Consider the following 16687-nt stretch of genomic DNA (forward strand, 5'->3'; position numbering starts at 1 on the left):
TACAGAAAGGTGTCGGGAAAGTGTGTGTGTGCGTCCGTGAATTGGCAGTGTTTGGAGGTGGGCGTGCCCTGCATGTGGCCCGGAAAAGGCTGTTCGTTAGGCGGTAGTGTTGTGTGGACAGGGGAGGGGCATGCGTAACGCTGCTGGCATGGCATTTCGGGAGATGGGAGGGGGCAAACGAGGAAACGAGGAGCGGCGGCCAAAGACGGGACGGGGAGGGGCGCGGTGTGGGTGGCTTGCGCCTGTGCTCGGCGTTGTGGTTTGTGCAAAAGAGGAGGAGAAAAACAATGTGAGTTGCCAGGGAGGGGAGCGGTGTTGTGTTGTGGTTGTCGTGGTGTAGCCGCAGACGCGGCTGTCAGTGAACGTGGCGAGACGGACGGATGCGCGGAGGGGCGGGGGCGGCGCATTTCGCCGGTGCCGTGCCGTGCCGTGCCATGCCTGAAAGCCGCGTGGTCGCTGTGTTGTTGGTGGCGTGGGGGCGAGGAGAGTACCGTACGGGTGTGCTTGTGCGCCGGAAATGGCACACTGCGCCCGCCCGTCTTGGAGGCTGATGGCTGTGGTGTGGAAATGGGGCGCGGTGATGTTGAAGAACAGAAAAGAAACCAAGAAAACGGAAGGCGTGATGCGGCGGTGGTGGTGAGAGCGGGAAAAACAAAACAAAAAAAAAAAAACAACAAGAAACAAAAAAGAAAACAAAAAGTCTATCAATATTAAAATGTAAATGGAAATGGAAATGGACCCAGGTATAACCTCCCTGCACAAATAGCAGAGAGTCCGATGATAATAAAAATGTGCCAGAATGTTAACGTCCCTACAAAACAAACCCAACGATAATATTAATGAAAGAGTGAACCGTATGTAACATTGCAACAGACATAATGAAACCTGATAAATTGTATAAGGGCAGCAGCGTTGACCTTTGGCCCTGTATTCAGAATAAAAAGAGCCAAAGATCGTTACCCCAATGAAAAAGACACTGAAACACGTATGTAACATAGTAGCGATGGCGAGACATTGTAGCATCTGTGACCAGAGAGTTTGCGCTGGACTGCGCGAGTGTTGCGAGCGGTTCTCAGTCAGTCAGTCTGTCAGTAGTCGTTGCGAGTCCGTAGCTCTGTGTAGTTGAGGGCTGTACTCTGTCAGTAGTCGTCGCGTGCAGTACGCTAATAGTCGTCATGCAGAGCGGTCGGTCAGTAGTAGCAGCCGAGTGCGGTTGTGTGATGTAGGCGGTCGGCAACACTGGTCAAGATGGTGAATAAGGTATACTGTTAATTAATATAATCATTAGATAATGAAAAATTGTAATTATTCTCCAACAAGTTCCCCAATAATAATCTTTATTTCAAAAGCATTTTTCAAACATTTAATTTTTTATTGAACTAAAGAGTTCGTTGCACTTCACATTTCATTCCACGTCTTTGAAGAAAAATGTCACTAAAATCACAAAAAAAGAGAATATTATTATTTGCAATGCAGTTCCTCCAAGCGCTGCGCAACAACCAGAGCAGAAATGTGACATCCATTTATTCGGAGGTAAGACTTTAATTCTGATTGTTTTGCACAGGGCCAAAGACCGATATTTCGGTTTAATTGAAGTTTCTTGTCACTGAACGGACTTTTGTAAATGTTGTGTGAAGACTTTATATTTGAGTCAGATTGCGAATTTCACATTTTTGTTGCCATTTTCAATACCTCTCATTGTGGGCGAGGTTACAATTAGCGCAATGTCCATTAGCATCCGTAAATAACATTGTCCATTATTTTAAATTTTGCTGGGAGGTTACAACACACACACACAAAAAAAAACAAAAAAATTGCATTTATATCCGCTCCTCAATTGTAGATACCCCTTACACAGCTGTGTGCAATGAATGAGTGCTGGCTGGTAATTAATTGCACTCCTTGGAGGGAAATGCCATAGGAAGTAGTCTTTAAAAAGTGAATGTTTTTCGTTAAGAGACAAAAGTTACTTTAGAAAAAAAGTAATAGTGGGGCTTTTGTTGTTGAACAAAAGAAGTACAATGAACATACGTTATCAGATTTGCGCAATGCAGCGTCACACCACCTTTTTGATTATAACACAATATACTATACATCGTCCCGAACCGTGACCAGAGTCGCGAGACGAGCAGAGCACGCCGCCGACGCCCGCTCAGTACAACCGTCCACCCGCTACTACTGTCGACCGACTACTACCTCTCCCGACTCGCGCTACAATATATATAACAACTGTTCCTGGCGACCCGGTGCGTGCCACTACTGTCGTCTGGCGCGGTCCAAGCGCCGACTAGCAGCGATAAAGAACTCTCTGGTCAGACAGAGATGCTGTCATGCCTCGCCATCGCTCTGGTAATGAATACATACGTGTTGCAGCGTGCGTACCACCGGAACACGCAGTGGCGGAGCCAAAGACTGTGTTGTCGAGGTCGAGTGCGAGTGGGAAGAGAGGCAGCGTCGGCACGGAGATGCAAGCGAGCGCGAGACGCACGGGGGCTGCGGCGTGGCGCGTTTGCGGTCGGCGCCTTTGGTGGCAACGGCCGGGACAAGCAGCGGTGTATGGTGTGGTGCGGGGCGGACAGGGGCGGCGGTGGACGGGGAGGAGGCGGCGCGACGACGGCATGGGGGCGAAAACGGGACGGGGGACGGCGGATGTTGAGAGGCGTCACGCGCGGACAGGACACAGACACAGAGACACACAGATTGGAAAGGGAGGGTGCGCGGTAGTAGTTGGGAATGTGCGTACCGTGCGGGATGGGAGTGGGCGAGGAACACGGTCGTGGCCCCTGTTTTGGGTGCGTGTGATGACGTCGGTGTGTTGTGGGAAGGGAAGGTGCTGTGGCGGCGGCGCGTAATGGGCGTAGGCCGAAAAGAGAAAGGAACGTGGGCAGTGTGTTGGCAAGCGTCGGTTCGACTGCGACGTTGATGGGCAGGGCAGGGCAAGGTTAATGGTGGTAGGAGTAGGCGTGTGGGCGCAAAAAATCTGCCGCTGCAGGCGGTGCCGTAACCGCCATGGCGGGAAGGAGAGAGGGCCAAAGAAAGAAAGAAAGAAAGAAAGAAAGAAGAAAACAAAAAAAAAAAAAAAAAAAGGAGGGGGGGGGGGCGAAAGTGGAGAGGCGGTGGTGTGAGAAGGGCGGGGGCGGAAGGAAGGCAGGAAGGACAAGAGGCGAGGCGACGGCTTGCTTTGTGTATCGGTCGGTCTCTGGCTATGCTTCGTTTTCTGCAGCAGGGTCGGTGCGCGGCGTGGCTCGCGGCAGTGGGAACGCCTGGTGGCTGGACGGCCAGCAATGCGGTTGGATGGGCGGCCACAGCACCGCACCTGTGCCCGAGGAGGAGACGCTGGCGGCGGGCCCTGAGGTGAGGCCGGCTCGGCTGGGGCTGTGGATGTGTAGGTGTGCGCCGCTGCTGCAACAACGAGTAAAACGCGAGAAGGAGGGATGGCGGTAGAGAGAAAAAAAAAAAAAAAAAAGGTCGTGTTGTGTTGATGCGCAGGCAGACGCGTACAGAGGGACGAGCCCGGTCTGCAGCAGGGTGTGGCCGTGCCGAGTGCAGAGCAGCGGCGGCTCGGTTCGGTTCGGCCCGGCCCGGCCCGGCGGGCCGCGCTGTTGTCGCGGACGTGAGCGCCCCCTGGCGGGTGGCCGGAGGCGGCGCGGCGTGTTGGACGTGTGGCTGGTGGCAGTGCACAATTTGCGAGTGGCTGGCGGTGTGGTGTGGCGGTTGGCGCGTCGGGCGGCGGAGAGGTATGTGTTGCGGGCGCCCTTTGCTGCGCTGCGTCGTTGCGTGTGCCGTACAGGGCGGGCGCTTGTCGACTGTGTGGGCGGTGTGGCGAATTGGCGTGAAACGGCTGCCGAGAGGTGTGTGGTAGCGAGCCGGTCGGTGGTGTCAGTGCGAAGGGGAATGTGCGTGCGTTTGGCGGTTTCGGTGTGCTTTTTGCGGCGTGAGAGTGGGAATTAGTGGGGCCGGCTGTTGTGTTGGTTCCTTGTGTCTTGTGTCGCGTAGCTTGATGGCAACGTGGAAGGACGCCGGTTTCGTTTCGAGCCTTGCGTGTGGTTGTCGACGTTGACTGGTTGGCGTGTGCCGATGCACGTGCATGTGTGGGTCGCGAGTGCGTTTTTGGCTGGCTGTGTGTGTGTGTGTGTTTTGGGGGGGAAGGGGGAGGCGGTGGTGAAAGTGCAGTCGTTGCCACGGGCGTCGTCGGGTGGGGCTGGGGCTGTGCGTCGTGGCGGAAAGGTGGTAGGTTGCGGGAAGCGAGCCCGTCGTTGACGGTGTCGCGTGAGTTGTGAATCGAGTGGGGCGCGGGGCGCGGGACAGGAGCAGCGTGCCGCTGCGTCGTGGTCGTCAGCAGAGGCTGTGCGTGTGCTTGTCCTTTTTGTGGGCGGTTCGTGCGAGGCGTTTTTGTTTTGTGTTGCCCTAGTTGTTAGTTTATTTTGTTTGTGTTTGTTATTTTGAGACGACGACTGGTTGGTGGCGTGCGCGCGAAGTGGCGGTGTGCGCTTCCCGTGTCGTTTGTGTTGTTTGGTTTTTTTGTTTTTGTGTGTTTTTTTTTTTTTTTTTTGCACTGGGCCCCGGTGGGTGGGTGCGTGTGTGTCGATTGCCGGCTGGCGAAAGGTGCGCCATCGGCGGGGTGGGTCGCCGGCACAAGTAGAGGCGGCGGCGTTGTTGCTGTTGCTGTTGTTGTGTGGTGTTTGTTTTGTTCGGCTGTGTCGGCGAGCTGTGTTGCGGTGCGTGTGAATGGTGGTGCAAAAGTGCTGGCGTTGGGGCTGCGACTGCGACGGCGGCGAGCCGCGGGCGCGCCATTGATAGTGATGTTGTGAACAGCGGCTGTGTACGGTAGTGGTGTTGTTGTAGCACGACGTGCATCCGGGCCGGCGCGGAAAGCGCAGTTGCGGGCGGTTGCCCTTCGGTGCCAGCCATGTCGCGTGAGCGGCGGGTTGCTCTGGTGTCGACACGTGGTGCTCTGGGTTGTTGTGTGGTGCCCTTTGGCCGGTGGGGGTGGTTCGCGTGTGTCTCGTTCGCGCTCGGTGTCTGGTCGTGGTCGTGCTGCTCCCCCGTCTGTCGGCGGTTTCCGACGTCGTCTGTACGTTTTTGTTCGTTTGCGGCGTGCCTGCCGACGTTGTCCCGTCGCGACCTTTCAACCGAAAGTGTGGCGCCCGAAGGTGAACGAACGTAACCCTGACCTCGGCGCTTTACGCTGAGCCGAGCGAACCGAACCGAACCGAACCGAACCTAACCTGTGGTGTGGCGAGGTGAGCTCAGCCTGTGAGCCCCTAACGTCTACGTAAGGTAAGCTGTCCGGCTCACGCCTCACGTTTGAACGCTTTTTTAACCTACGTTTGACGCTTCTTAACCTAGCACTGACCCCTTAACCTAACGTGTAACCTAACCTAACCTAACCTAACCTAACCTAACCTAACCTAACCTAACCCAACCTAACCTAACCTCTGACGCCTGACGTGTTTGAATGCTTAACCTAAGTTTGACGCTTAACCTAACCCAAGTCCCCTTAACCTAACCCACGTCCACCTAACCTAACCTAACGTAGACGTGTAAACGTAATGTGTAACGCGTAACGTGTAAGGTCGGCTGTCGTGTGTGCTTGACGGCAGATTGGGTTGGTCTGTAGATTCGGATTGCGGTTTGCCTCGGTCGAGGGGTTGGGTCGGAAGCGGCGAGGGGCGGCGGCGCCTGTTGCGCAGGCGGCGTCCGTTTGCGGCGGGCAATTGTTGAGAAACGGCTGTGAATGTTGGCGGGCGAGAGGAGGAGGACGGCGCGCGATGTGGCCCGACGGCTGCGGGCCGATCGGGAAACGGCGGGAGGGCGACGGAAGGCGATGGGGCGGCGGAGGCGCGTTTGCACGGCCGTCATCGCCGCACGCCTCGGCTTGTGTGGCTGTGGCGCCGGCCGCGCTGGCCGGGCTGCCGCGGCGACGGTGTGGGAGTTTTGCCGAAGGTTTGGCCATTGTGGCGGGTCGTCGGCTGGGGCTGTGGGGGCGGCATTTGGGCGGGGGCGGCGATTCTCGGCGGGCCGACCCAGGCTGTAGCGCGCGGTAGCTGCAGTTTGGCCGTGGTTTGCGGCGCTGCCGTGGCGACTGGTTGGCGACTGTGGTGTGGCTGTGTGTAGCCCCATCCTCGGTGGTTTGAAAGGCGCGGGCGGTTGTGGCGCAGGTTTGGGGCTGCTCCGCACAGGCTGTCGGACGTTGGGCGGTAGCAAGCGCGGGAGGCGCGGCGCGGCGGCGCGCAGAGTGGCGGCCGCTCTCTCGGCCGTCCGCGCCCGCCCGCGACACTGGCTGGGCCTTGTGATTCTCTGCTCTGCTGCTGTGCTGTGCTTGCGTGCCTGCCGTCCCGCTCGCTCTCGCTGTGTGTTACGCGCGTCGTCGAAATGGCAGATCAGGCGGCTACGAACGAGACTGCTGCGGCACCCGCCGCCACCGGCACTACGAAGAAGGCCAAGTCTGCGTCGTCTGCGAAGAAGCCGCGCGCCAAGCCTGCGCACCCGCGCACCTCTGAGATGGTGACGGCCGCCATCAAGAGTCTGAAGGAGCGCGGCGGGTCGTCGCTGCAGGCGATCAAGAAGTACATAGCCGCGCACTACAAGCTGGACGCGGAGAAGCTGGCGCCGTTTATCAAGAAGTACCTCAAGTCGGCCGTCGTGGCGGGCGAGCTGGTGCAGACGAAGGGGAAGGGCGCGTCCGGCTCGTTCAAGCTTGCCGGCGCCGGCGGCGGGGGGGCGGCCGAGGGCGGCAAGGCTCGTGCCGGCGGTGCCAAGAAGAAGCGCGCCGCTCCGGCCAGCAAGGAGAAGAAGGGCGCCCGTGCGGCCGGCGCAAAGAAGGCTGGTGGCGTGAAGGCGGCGACCGGTCGGAAGGCGGGCGCCGCCAAGAAGGCGTCTGCGGCGTCGGCCGCTCCCGCGGGTGCGAAGAAGGCGGCTGCGGCCAAGCCGGCCAAGGCCAAGTCGCCGTCGAAGGCGAAGAAGGCCGCCAAGGTTCCGACGAAGAAGCCGAAGGCGCCGCGCCCGAAGAAGGCGACGACGCCGTCTAAGGCGAAGGCTTCGCCCAAGAAGAAGAAGTAGAGTAGAGGAGAAAGAGATGGGAAAGGAAGGGTTTGGCGCTTGACTCCGTCGTCCCCACCCCCCGTCGTCGTCTAGTGGCGCGCAAGAGACGCGCGGCCCAAAACGGCCCTTCTCAGGGCCATCAAAGCACGTCGGGGAAGGTTTTGATTGTCGTGTTGCGTTTGGTGTGGGTGTCTGTCTGGCGTTTCTGTATGCCCGTGGGGATGCTGTTTGCGTGCCGTGGTGGTTGGATTGCGGGGGTCGGTGGCGGGTGTGGGCGGCGGTAGCGGTAAGCGGTGTTGTTGTTGTTGTTGTTGTTGTTGTTGTCGTGGTTGATTGTCGCCGTGTTTGTGGCGGCGGCCGACGGTTGGTTTTCTGTCACGTTGTTTTGTTTGAATACGTTGGTTGGCTTGCCTGCGTTCGTTCTTCTCGGATGTCTGTCTTGTCGAGTCGTGTCTGGTCTTTGTTTTGTTTTGTTCCTTTGTGTGTGTGTGTGTGTGTGTGTGTGTGTGTGTGTGTGTGTTATGTTTTGCAACGGGGGGCACGTTGAGATGCGGAAGGAGTCGGCGGGGATTTCGGTGGCGTGTAGAGCGAGCGAGCGCGCCTGCCTGGCCGTTGGCCGTCGGAGTGGAGTGCGGGTTGTTTTGTTTTCGAAACGAAAGCGGCGGCCGGCCAGCCACCCGTGCGGTGTGACGTCGGCCGTTGGGTATTGTGCGCTTTGAGCGCCGGGGAGGGATGATGTGTGATTGTTGCGCGCTGCTAGCAGGCAGGCAGAGTGAGCGGGTGTGGCGGACGGACGGGAAGTGGTGGTTTTTGTTTTTGGGTTGCGGGGCGAGAGGCAGGCGACCGACAAAGTTTGCTCGCGACGGAGAGATGTTAGTGGCCCTGAAAAGGGCCGTTTTTGTTTGTGCGGTGCGGTGCCGCGGCGCGGTTTAGGCGCGCTCGCCGCGGATGCGGCGCGCGAGCTGGATGTCCTTGGGCATGATGGTGACGCGCTTGGCGTGGATTGCGCACAGGTTGGTGTCTTCGAAGAGGCCGACGAGGTAGGCCTCGCTGGCCTCCTGCAGGGCCATGACTGCGGAGCTCTGGAAGCGCAGGTCGGTCTTGAAGTCCTGGGCGATCTCGCGCACTAGGCGCTGGAATGGCAGCTTGCGGATGAGCAGCTCTGTGCTCTTCTGGTAGCGCCTGATTTCTCGCAGGGCGACGGTGCCCGGCCTGTAGCGGTGGGGCTTCTTGACGCCTCCGGTGGCGGGCGCGCTCTTCCTCGCCGCCTTGGTGGCGAGCTGTTTGCGCGGCGCCTTTCCGCCGGTGGACTTGCGGGCCGTTTGCTTTGTGCGGGCCATGGCGGTAGCGGTAGCGGTAGCGGAGCGGCGTGCGTGGAGGTTAGGTGCGGCGCGGCGTCCGGTGCTGCCTTGACAACGGGCCCGCGCGCCTCCGTGCTGCGCTTATATGCCCTCGGTTGCGCGTGGTGGGGGGAGGGCGGGCCAGAGTCTATATAGGGGGGCGGCGTGGTTGTAGTCGTCGCTAGAAGAAGAAGAGCAGACGAGGGCAGAACGGACCGCGCTGAGCCGCCGTAGCGAGAGGACGCTCTGGCTCACTGCAGCTGCTATTGTCTCGCTCGCGCTATTGTTCTCGCGCGTCTTTGTCTGCGCGCCTTTGTTAAGGTGCGTTGGTCAACGGCGTCCGCGTGGCAAAAGCAAAAGCTTGTCTCTCCTGCTGACTACTCGCGCGCGGGTTGGTTAGCGGCAAAATTGTCGTGTTATCTGCTACTGGCTGTGGCACAAATCGATTCAGGAATCGATTTGCGTCACGCCTAGGGAACGTTAGGGCACGCTGTGATCCAGGACCCCCTTCACGTGGGACCAGTCCGCGATCACTAGAGTTAGATATCTACATCTTTTCTTTCTCAATTACAGGTGCCCCATGGACCCAAATAATAGCTGCCTAACCGCCATAGAGGATGTTGTCACGACAGACCGCACTCTGTCGGTGGCAACATCCGCCACACCACCCGCCCACAGCGATACCGCGTCCACGGTCGGCGCTTCTTGCGCCCCCTCAGGCTACCGCCCCATCTCTGCCGTTGAGCTGTATGTGATTATGAATCGCATAGCAAAGCCAGAAACACCCGCAGAAAAAGAGGCCGCGGAAAGGGCGTACGCACATTTCGTGCGCCACGACTTAGCCGCCGCCCGGGCACAACAGCCGCAAACAGAGTCTTCCTTTCCGCTGAGTGAACTGCCGCGCTCGGCCATAGAAGAGGTGATTGTTCCGCCGGGAGCCCTGCTGGGTGTAGCAACTCAAGATGTTGCTGCTCTGGCGGAGGCGGCCCCGAATGGTGTTGCGTCACCAGTCTTGGCTACTCAAGAAGCCAGTGCGCTGCTGATCGCCCCAACGGACAATTCCAGTGAAGAAGCCGCTAGCGCGCCAGTCCTCGCCGCGCAGAGACTGACTGACAGCGACCACCCCAACCCAACACGGCACCCAACAACGCCAGTTCTACTAGAAATTCCTGAAGCCAACCTGGGGACACTTCTATCGGCAGAAATGCCGATGGATGTGCAACAGGCATCACGGAAACGACCAGCCACCTCTGACTCTGAGGAACAAACCGCAGTAACCGCGCCTGAAGGGCGCCAAACAAAAAAGAAGGCTGCTGCTGCAGACGCCCCCACAGCGCCCCCTGCAGATGAGGAAGACGGTTTTACCGTACCAAACCGGCGGCACACTGCCAAGCCCAAAAGGCTGGAGAAGGTGCTCGCCCCACCGCCAGCCACATCAAATCGGTTCGCAGAGGCAACCGAAGTTGTCATGGAAGCGGAACCCGCCGCCCCAGCACGTAAACACACACGCCCCCCTCCAGTAGTCGTGACGTGGGACGACGAGTTCATGGACCTCCGCCGCATGATTAAAGAAGTGGTGGAAGTAAAGTCATTCAAAGTCCAAGCGAATAACGTCTACAAGATCCTCCCAACATCCATAGACGAGCACAAAAAGCTCATGGATCTCGTTAGGGATCAGGGACTCCATTGCTATACCCACAACACCGAGTCCCTGAAGCTACTAAAGGTGGTTATACGCCACCTGCCAATCAAGATGGACCCTGCCCACCTTAAACAAGAACTCGCGGAGTCGGGTTTTTCCGCGCGCACGGTAGAATTAATGACATCGCCGCGTACGCACAAAAAGATGCCGTTGTTCCTTGTCGTCCTAGTGGACAACGAGGACAACAGGAAAATCTTCCAACTCGACAAAATAGCGGACATCGACGTCTCAGTCGAACTACTCAAGGCCAAAGGCAAGAGGCTTCAGTGTTACTCTTGCCAAGGCTTAGACCATGTTGCACACAACTGCACCATGCCCGCGCGTTGCGTAAAGTGTGCAGGTGCACACCAAAGCCGTGATTGCGTAAAAAAGCGCGACGAACAGCCCAAATGCTGCAACTGCAGTGAGCCGCATGTTGCCAGCTACAGGGGCTGTACCGCATTCAAATCCCGCAAGCGTGGCAAGGCCGCCAAAAAAGTGCAGCCAGGAGTCAGTTTTGCGTCCGTTGCCGGGAGACGGGCTGCTGAACAGCAGGCCCCGCCTCGCGGTGAACGCCGCCTACCCGCCCGCAACCTGCAACCACCTACCAACACACAGACGGAACCTAGTGCTGCTGGGCTACTCCCACCGCCCCCCCCGACCCGCGCCGAAAATGGACAGGCTGCCCCTGCTGCGCAGACACCCATCGCAAAACAGTGCCAGCCTAGTACAGCCCCAGCGCCACCCGCCCCCGCGGCCTCGAGCGCTATCACAGATGATCTGCAGACGCTACTGCAAACATTAAACAGAATCATGACACAACTACCCAGTCTAGTCTCCGCAGCTGCGACGGCCCTCCAGGCCATCGCCCAGCCCCCCAGTCATGGATAACGACCATACCCATGGCCTGACTATTTGCGTTTTTAACGCAAACAGTCTTATACCGCAGCAGGGTGAATTTAGGGAATTTCTATACAGCGAGGCAGTAGACATCTGCCTCGTCTGCGAAACATTCCTAAAACCCGGTGTGCATGTCAGGGTCGCAAACTACAGCTGCTACCGCACTGACCGGCCGACCCACGGCGGCGGAACGGCGGCGTATGTTAGGTCGTCCTTGCGGCACTACCCGGTGCAGCTGCCACGACTCGAGCACATTGAAGCCACCGGCGTGACCGTCAACACGTCTGTCGGCAAGATCACCTTCGTGGCGGCATACCGGCCGCCGCGGGGTGTTCTGCAAGAGGCCGATTTCGACACCCTACTGGACATGGAGGGGAGGCTGTTCATCGGGGGGGACTTTAACGCAAAGTCCGCCCACTGGAACTCCCGCCTCACAAATGTCAGCGGGCGCCGACTTGAACGCGCCGCCCTCGGACACGGCGCCATCATTCTAGGGCCCTACGACCCAACCCACATCCCAGTGCGCGGACAACCAGACGTTCTCGACGTTGCTATACTGAGGGGGGTCGATCGGTTTACGACTGCCGAGACGAGGACGGCTCTGTCATCAGATCACTTGCCGGTGATCTTTGACATAGACGTCGTCGGCGCGGCAGTGCGGGCCGGTCGTCCATCCTTCAAAAATATCAACGTCGAGCACTTCCAAACCGAGGTACGGGAGTACCTCACAGATGCCCCTGATCCGGAGGAGGTGGGGGCGGAAGCCGCCATCACCTCCCTAAATCAGGCGCTCCTGCGAGCTGCAGAGACTGCCACACCTGGTCGCACACGTCAGCCGCAAGACAGGTCGCGACGCCTCCCGCAAGCAATACGGGAGCTTATAGTGGCGAAGAACCATCTTTTCCGTGAGTGGCAAATAACGCGACAGCCAGAAACGAGACGCCGCGTAAACCGCATGCGTCGTGCCATCACTGCGGCCGTCCGCGAACACCGCAACCAAGCATGGGCCGACCTTGTCGAGTCCCTAGACCCAGATGACGGCAGTGCATGGCGAGTCGTGAGAGGTTTTCTGCGCCGCAGGCAGCGCATTCCTCCCCTGAAACTCGGTCAGGACCACTACTGCGAGCCGGACGCCAAGGCAAGTGTCCTAGCGGACACCTTTGAGGCAAACTTCCGACCCGTGGTAGAAGACATCGACGTGGCCCACGTCCGTCTAGTGGAAGAACGTCTCCCAGTCTTCCTCGACGCACGAGAGGAGGGTGACAGCATAGACCCCATCACCGCCGAAGAAGTCGCATTGCAACTCCGATCGCTCAACGCCCGGAGGGCAGGTGGCATCGACGGCATCCCGAACTCACTCCTTAGGAATCTTCCTCAGGAGTACGAGCAATACCTGGCCACAGTCTTTAACGAAATCCTGGCCTCGGGTGTCTACCCCTCGGTGTGGAAACATGCCGAGGTGGTGGCCATCCCGAAGCAGGACAAGGACCCCTGGTCGCCATCCAGCTACAGACCCATCAGCCTCCTCCCATGTCTCTCGAAGGTTTTCGAGAGACTTTACGTGCGGCGACTTCTGCAACACGTGGACCAGGAAGACATACTGCCAGACGAACAGTTTGGTTTTCGTGGAGGTCACTCCACGACCCACCAGCTGCTCCGCCTCGTGGAACCAGCTATGAGGGCGCTGGAGACGAGGGAATACCTTGGGGCGGTATTCCTGGACGTCTCACGCGCCTTCGACTCCGTGTGGCATGACGGCCTCGTCTACAAGTTGTTTGTACTCGGGGTACCGACGTCGCACGGAGTGCTTCTCAGGTCCTACTTATCTGGCAGGACATTCCACGTCCGGGCAGAACAGGGAAGGTCCACAAACAGACCCATACGTGCCGGCGTACCGCAGGGATCGGTACTAGGCCCCATACTCTACTCGCTCTTCACCGCCGACGCTCCGCGAGTGAACGGAGTAGAGTTGGCCCTTTATGCGGACGACACTGCTCTGTTCACCCGGAGCATGAACGCGCATACCATGGGGCGTCGCCTCCAGCAAGCATGTGAAGCGCTTGGTGCTTGGGCCACCATGTGGCGCCTTAAATTTAACGCTGGCAAGAGCCAGGCGGTGGCGTTCACGAAGCGCAGAGTGCCGCCAAACCTAGAAGCCCTACACATCGCGGGAGGCCCCATCCCGTGGTCAAAAACAGCTACCTACCTCGGAGTGAGACTAGACCAGCGGCTCACCTGGGCCCCACACATCCAGTGGATCCGAAACAAGGCGATAGGGCGGCTTCGTGCACTCTATCCCTTGTTAAACCCGGAGTCCACATTGCCCTCCCGTCACGGCATCACGCTGTATCTGACACTGGTACGTCCAGTGCTAGAGTACGCGGCCGTGGTGTGGGGCAATGCCGCCGACTCCTCGATACGATCGCTACAATGCGTGCAAAGCAAGGCGCTGAAGCTTGCGCTGGGCTTTCCCAGGTTCTACCCAACCACCTTTCTCCATGAAGACACGGGCATCCTGACGTTGCGGGACCGATTCCGAGTCCTAGCACGCCAGTTTTACCAAAAAGCGGGTCAATCCCGCAATCAGCTCATTCGGGGCTTGGGCCAGCAGCAACACCATCGACCAACTACCCGTTGGCCGGACCTGTTGCGGGAATAACCCTTCCCCCAACAACACCAGGACCCACGAGATAAACACCGAGAGGACCCCAACAACAGTTAGGAAGTCTTTTCAAAAACATCTCTTTCAGGTCCTGCAGGAACAGCACACAAGTGCTTACCCTGCACACACACGTGCCTCAGGTAGGCACATGAGTAACGGAGTCGGAGTCGGAGTGTAGTCGTCGCTCCGGCAGCGCGCAGAGATGTCGTGGGCACGCCCGGAGTTTAGAGGATCGCTGAGTAGAGCTATGGGTGTGGCGGATCGCCGTTCGGCCGAGCCCGCTCGGTCGACGGCCCCATCCGGCCCCCCACATACGACGACTGGAGATGTTGGTGTGGCAGACCGCCGTCCGGAGGAGCTTGCTCCCCCGGCGGCCCCGTCTGACCCGCCGCCTAGGACGACCCGGCCACCGTCCACGGACTACGACTTGGACGACGGATCCAGTGAAGATGACATCGTAGTGCACGGCGCACTACCGGCCGACGAGAGGGCGCGGAGAACGACGGCCATCACGCAGCAGCGCCCTGCGGGTGAGCGGCGCAAGCGGTCGTGTACTACCGCAGCATCCGGCGCCAAAAAGACGCCAAAGAAGAGGAGGCAGCTGGCTGTCTCCACAAACGGGGGCAGAAGACGCGCCCTACCTGACGACAGCGGTGCGGGAGCGACCTGGACGACCGTTACGTCGAAACGTGCGGCCAGACCCAGGAAGACGCCTACACCGCCGCCCACATCGACCGCAAACCGCTTTGGGGCCCTTGCGGTCGAAACTACGACTGAACAGCCTACTCCAGAGCGGTCGGCGCCCACGGCCGCCGCCCAAGCAGGCTGTTCAAATGATGAAGAAGACGAAGAAGCCGTCCCCACCACCGGACGGTCACACCGGAGGCCGCCGCCCATAGTCTTCGAGGTGGCCGAAGACTATAAAGGTTTCCTGCAGCTCGTAAGGCAGTGGACGACTGCCGACTTCACCTTGCGAGCTGCAGCGGGGAACCTGGTGCGGCTACAGGTCGCCAACACAGACGACTACATCAAGGTGACGAGCGAGGCGTCAAACCAGGGCCTCCACTGGTTCACACACGCCGCCGTCCCCGAGCGACTATTGAAGATAGTCTTTAAGGGACTACCGATGGCAGCTCAACCGGAGCTGCTACGAGAGGAGCTGACAGATCTCGACTTCAGCGTGCGCAACGTGACGCGCGTGAAGTCGCACGTCAGCCACAAAGAGTCGCCGTCACTTCTGGTTATCGCCACCGATACACCAGAAAACAGGCGGCTCTACCAGGTGACGAGGGTGGCCAATACCAAGGTCACCGTCGAGAACCTGAAGCAGAAGAGGGGCCTGGTACAATGCTTCCGCTGCCAGGGGATGGGGCACGTGGCTCGCCACTGCTCCTTCCCCGAGAAGTGCGTGAAGTGTGCCGGGGCCCATGCCAGCAGACTTTGTCCGCTACCGAGGTCGCACACGCCCAAGTGTGCGAACTGCAGCGGCCCACACGTGGCGAGCTACCGCGGCTGCGAAGTCTTCAAAGCCGCAATAGCTCGCCAAAACGGGCAGCAGGCGAAGACGACTGCCGGCCGCTCCCTCCGCCGTCCGCGCCCAGGCGCAAAACCGGCGAGGCGGCCGGCACACGCCAGGCAGACGCCGGCAGCCAATGCTGCCACCACCGTCCCCACTGAAGGGGGCAACAAAAGCTGGCGCACCCGCGTCAGAAAACGTGCGCGTGAGCGCACGCCAGATGACCAGCGCGCCTACCACGGGAAGGCGCGCAAAGAAGACCACCAAACGACGGGAGGCGAAAGGCGCGGCAACGCGCCAGCCGCCTCACGTCACCCTGCAGCAACCAGCCAAGGCGCCGCAACATCAGCGCTTGAAGGAGGGCTGGCTGCAGCAATTTCAGCACTCTCTGCGGCAATCGACAAGGTAACACACCTTGCCGCCACGCTGCAGAGAGTGGCTGAAACAGTGATGACCGCCTCACCGGCGGCTGTTCAACAGCCGTCGAAATAAGATGCTCCCAACGCCGTCCGCGCCGGGAGCACTGAAGACGGCTTGTCCACGGACAAGCACCGTTGTCCGCGCGTGCGGGCAACCCAGAAGCCAACATATACCTGAAAAGGGCCAACGAGAAGACACAAAAGAAAAGAGAAGCATTAGCAACATATAGTCGAAGAGAAGAATGGAGGCAGTGCAGGACATCCTGCAGGGACTCCAAGAAACCGGGGTGAAGAGCGCACACCCTGAAGAAGATGGTCTATCGGCTGGGCGCAGACCGTAGCCGACTCGCCAGCCGCTGCAGCTGCTGTTTGTGCACGTTTTGCTTTGCCCGAGGAAGGAAGGATGACAGGCCGCGGCAAGGGAGGAAAGGGGCTCGGCAAGGGTGGCGCCAAGCGGCACCGCAAGGTGTTGCGCGAACACATCCAGGGCATCACGAAGCCCGCCATCCGCCGCCTGGCTCGCAGGGGCGGCGTGAAGCGCATCTCTGGTCTGATCTACGAGGAGACCCGCGGGGTGCTGAAGGTGTTCCTGGAGAACGTGATCCGCGACGCAGTGACGTACACTGAGCACGCCAAGCGCAAGACTGTGACGGCCATGGACGTGGTGTACGCCCTGAAGAGGCAGGGGCGCACCCTGTACGGTTTCGGCGGTTAGGCTGCGTCGCAGCGGGCGCTGGCCTTCCCGCGGCCGTGCTTGTGGGTGGGAGAGACTAGAAAACGGCCCTTTTCAGGGCCACCACACTGTTCGGAAGTTGAAAAGTGCGAAAGAGTCTGTGTTGTTGCTGCGTGTGTGCGCTGTGTTGTTTGTTTGTTTGTTTCTTTCTTTCTTTCCGTTTGAGCGACGTGATGTGACTGGGAGGGGAGAAGGAAAGGAAACGTGTCATGTGGCTGGCTGTGTGTGGAGCTGCTTCGTTTGTGTGTTTGTTATTGTGTGTCTTTGTATCGATCGCGACGGAGATGGCGGGCTGTGTGTTGTTGTGCGAGAGGCGGTGATTATTTGCTTGCGTGGTTTGTCTCTGTGTGTTTGTTTGCGGCGGCGTTGGGGTTTCCGAGGCAAGGCGTGTG

The 16687-nt window shown here is 59.1% G+C and overlaps 1 protein-coding gene across 1 annotated transcript; it reads left to right on the top strand.

Moving 5' to 3' along the window:
- The first annotated feature begins 8964 nt into the window (after window positions 1-8964).
- On the top strand, window positions 8965-13659 carry LOC124545540 (nematocyst expressed protein 3-like). Its single transcript, XM_047124488.1, has 2 exons — window positions 8965-9880; window positions 13553-13659. The coding sequence occupies exons 1-2, from the start codon at window positions 8965-8967 to the stop codon at window positions 13657-13659; spliced, it is 1023 nt and encodes a 340-aa protein (XP_046980444.1).
- The last annotated feature ends 3028 nt before the right edge of the window (window positions 13660-16687 follow it).

Source organism: Schistocerca americana, chromosome 8 (assembly GCF_021461395.2).
Source record: "Schistocerca americana isolate TAMUIC-IGC-003095 chromosome 8, iqSchAmer2.1, whole genome shotgun sequence".
NCBI classification, from domain to species: Eukaryota; Metazoa; Arthropoda; class Insecta; order Orthoptera; family Acrididae; genus Schistocerca; species Schistocerca americana.

Coding starts and splice junctions, on each gene's coding strand:
- LOC124545540 (XM_047124488.1), top strand. CDS start 8,965: ATGGACCCAAATAATAGCTGCCTAACCGCCATAGAGGATGTTGTCACG. Junction 9,881..13,552: donor GGAACCCGCCGCCCCAGCAC/GTAAACACACAC, acceptor TCCCGCAATCAG/CTCATTCGGGGCTTGGGCCA.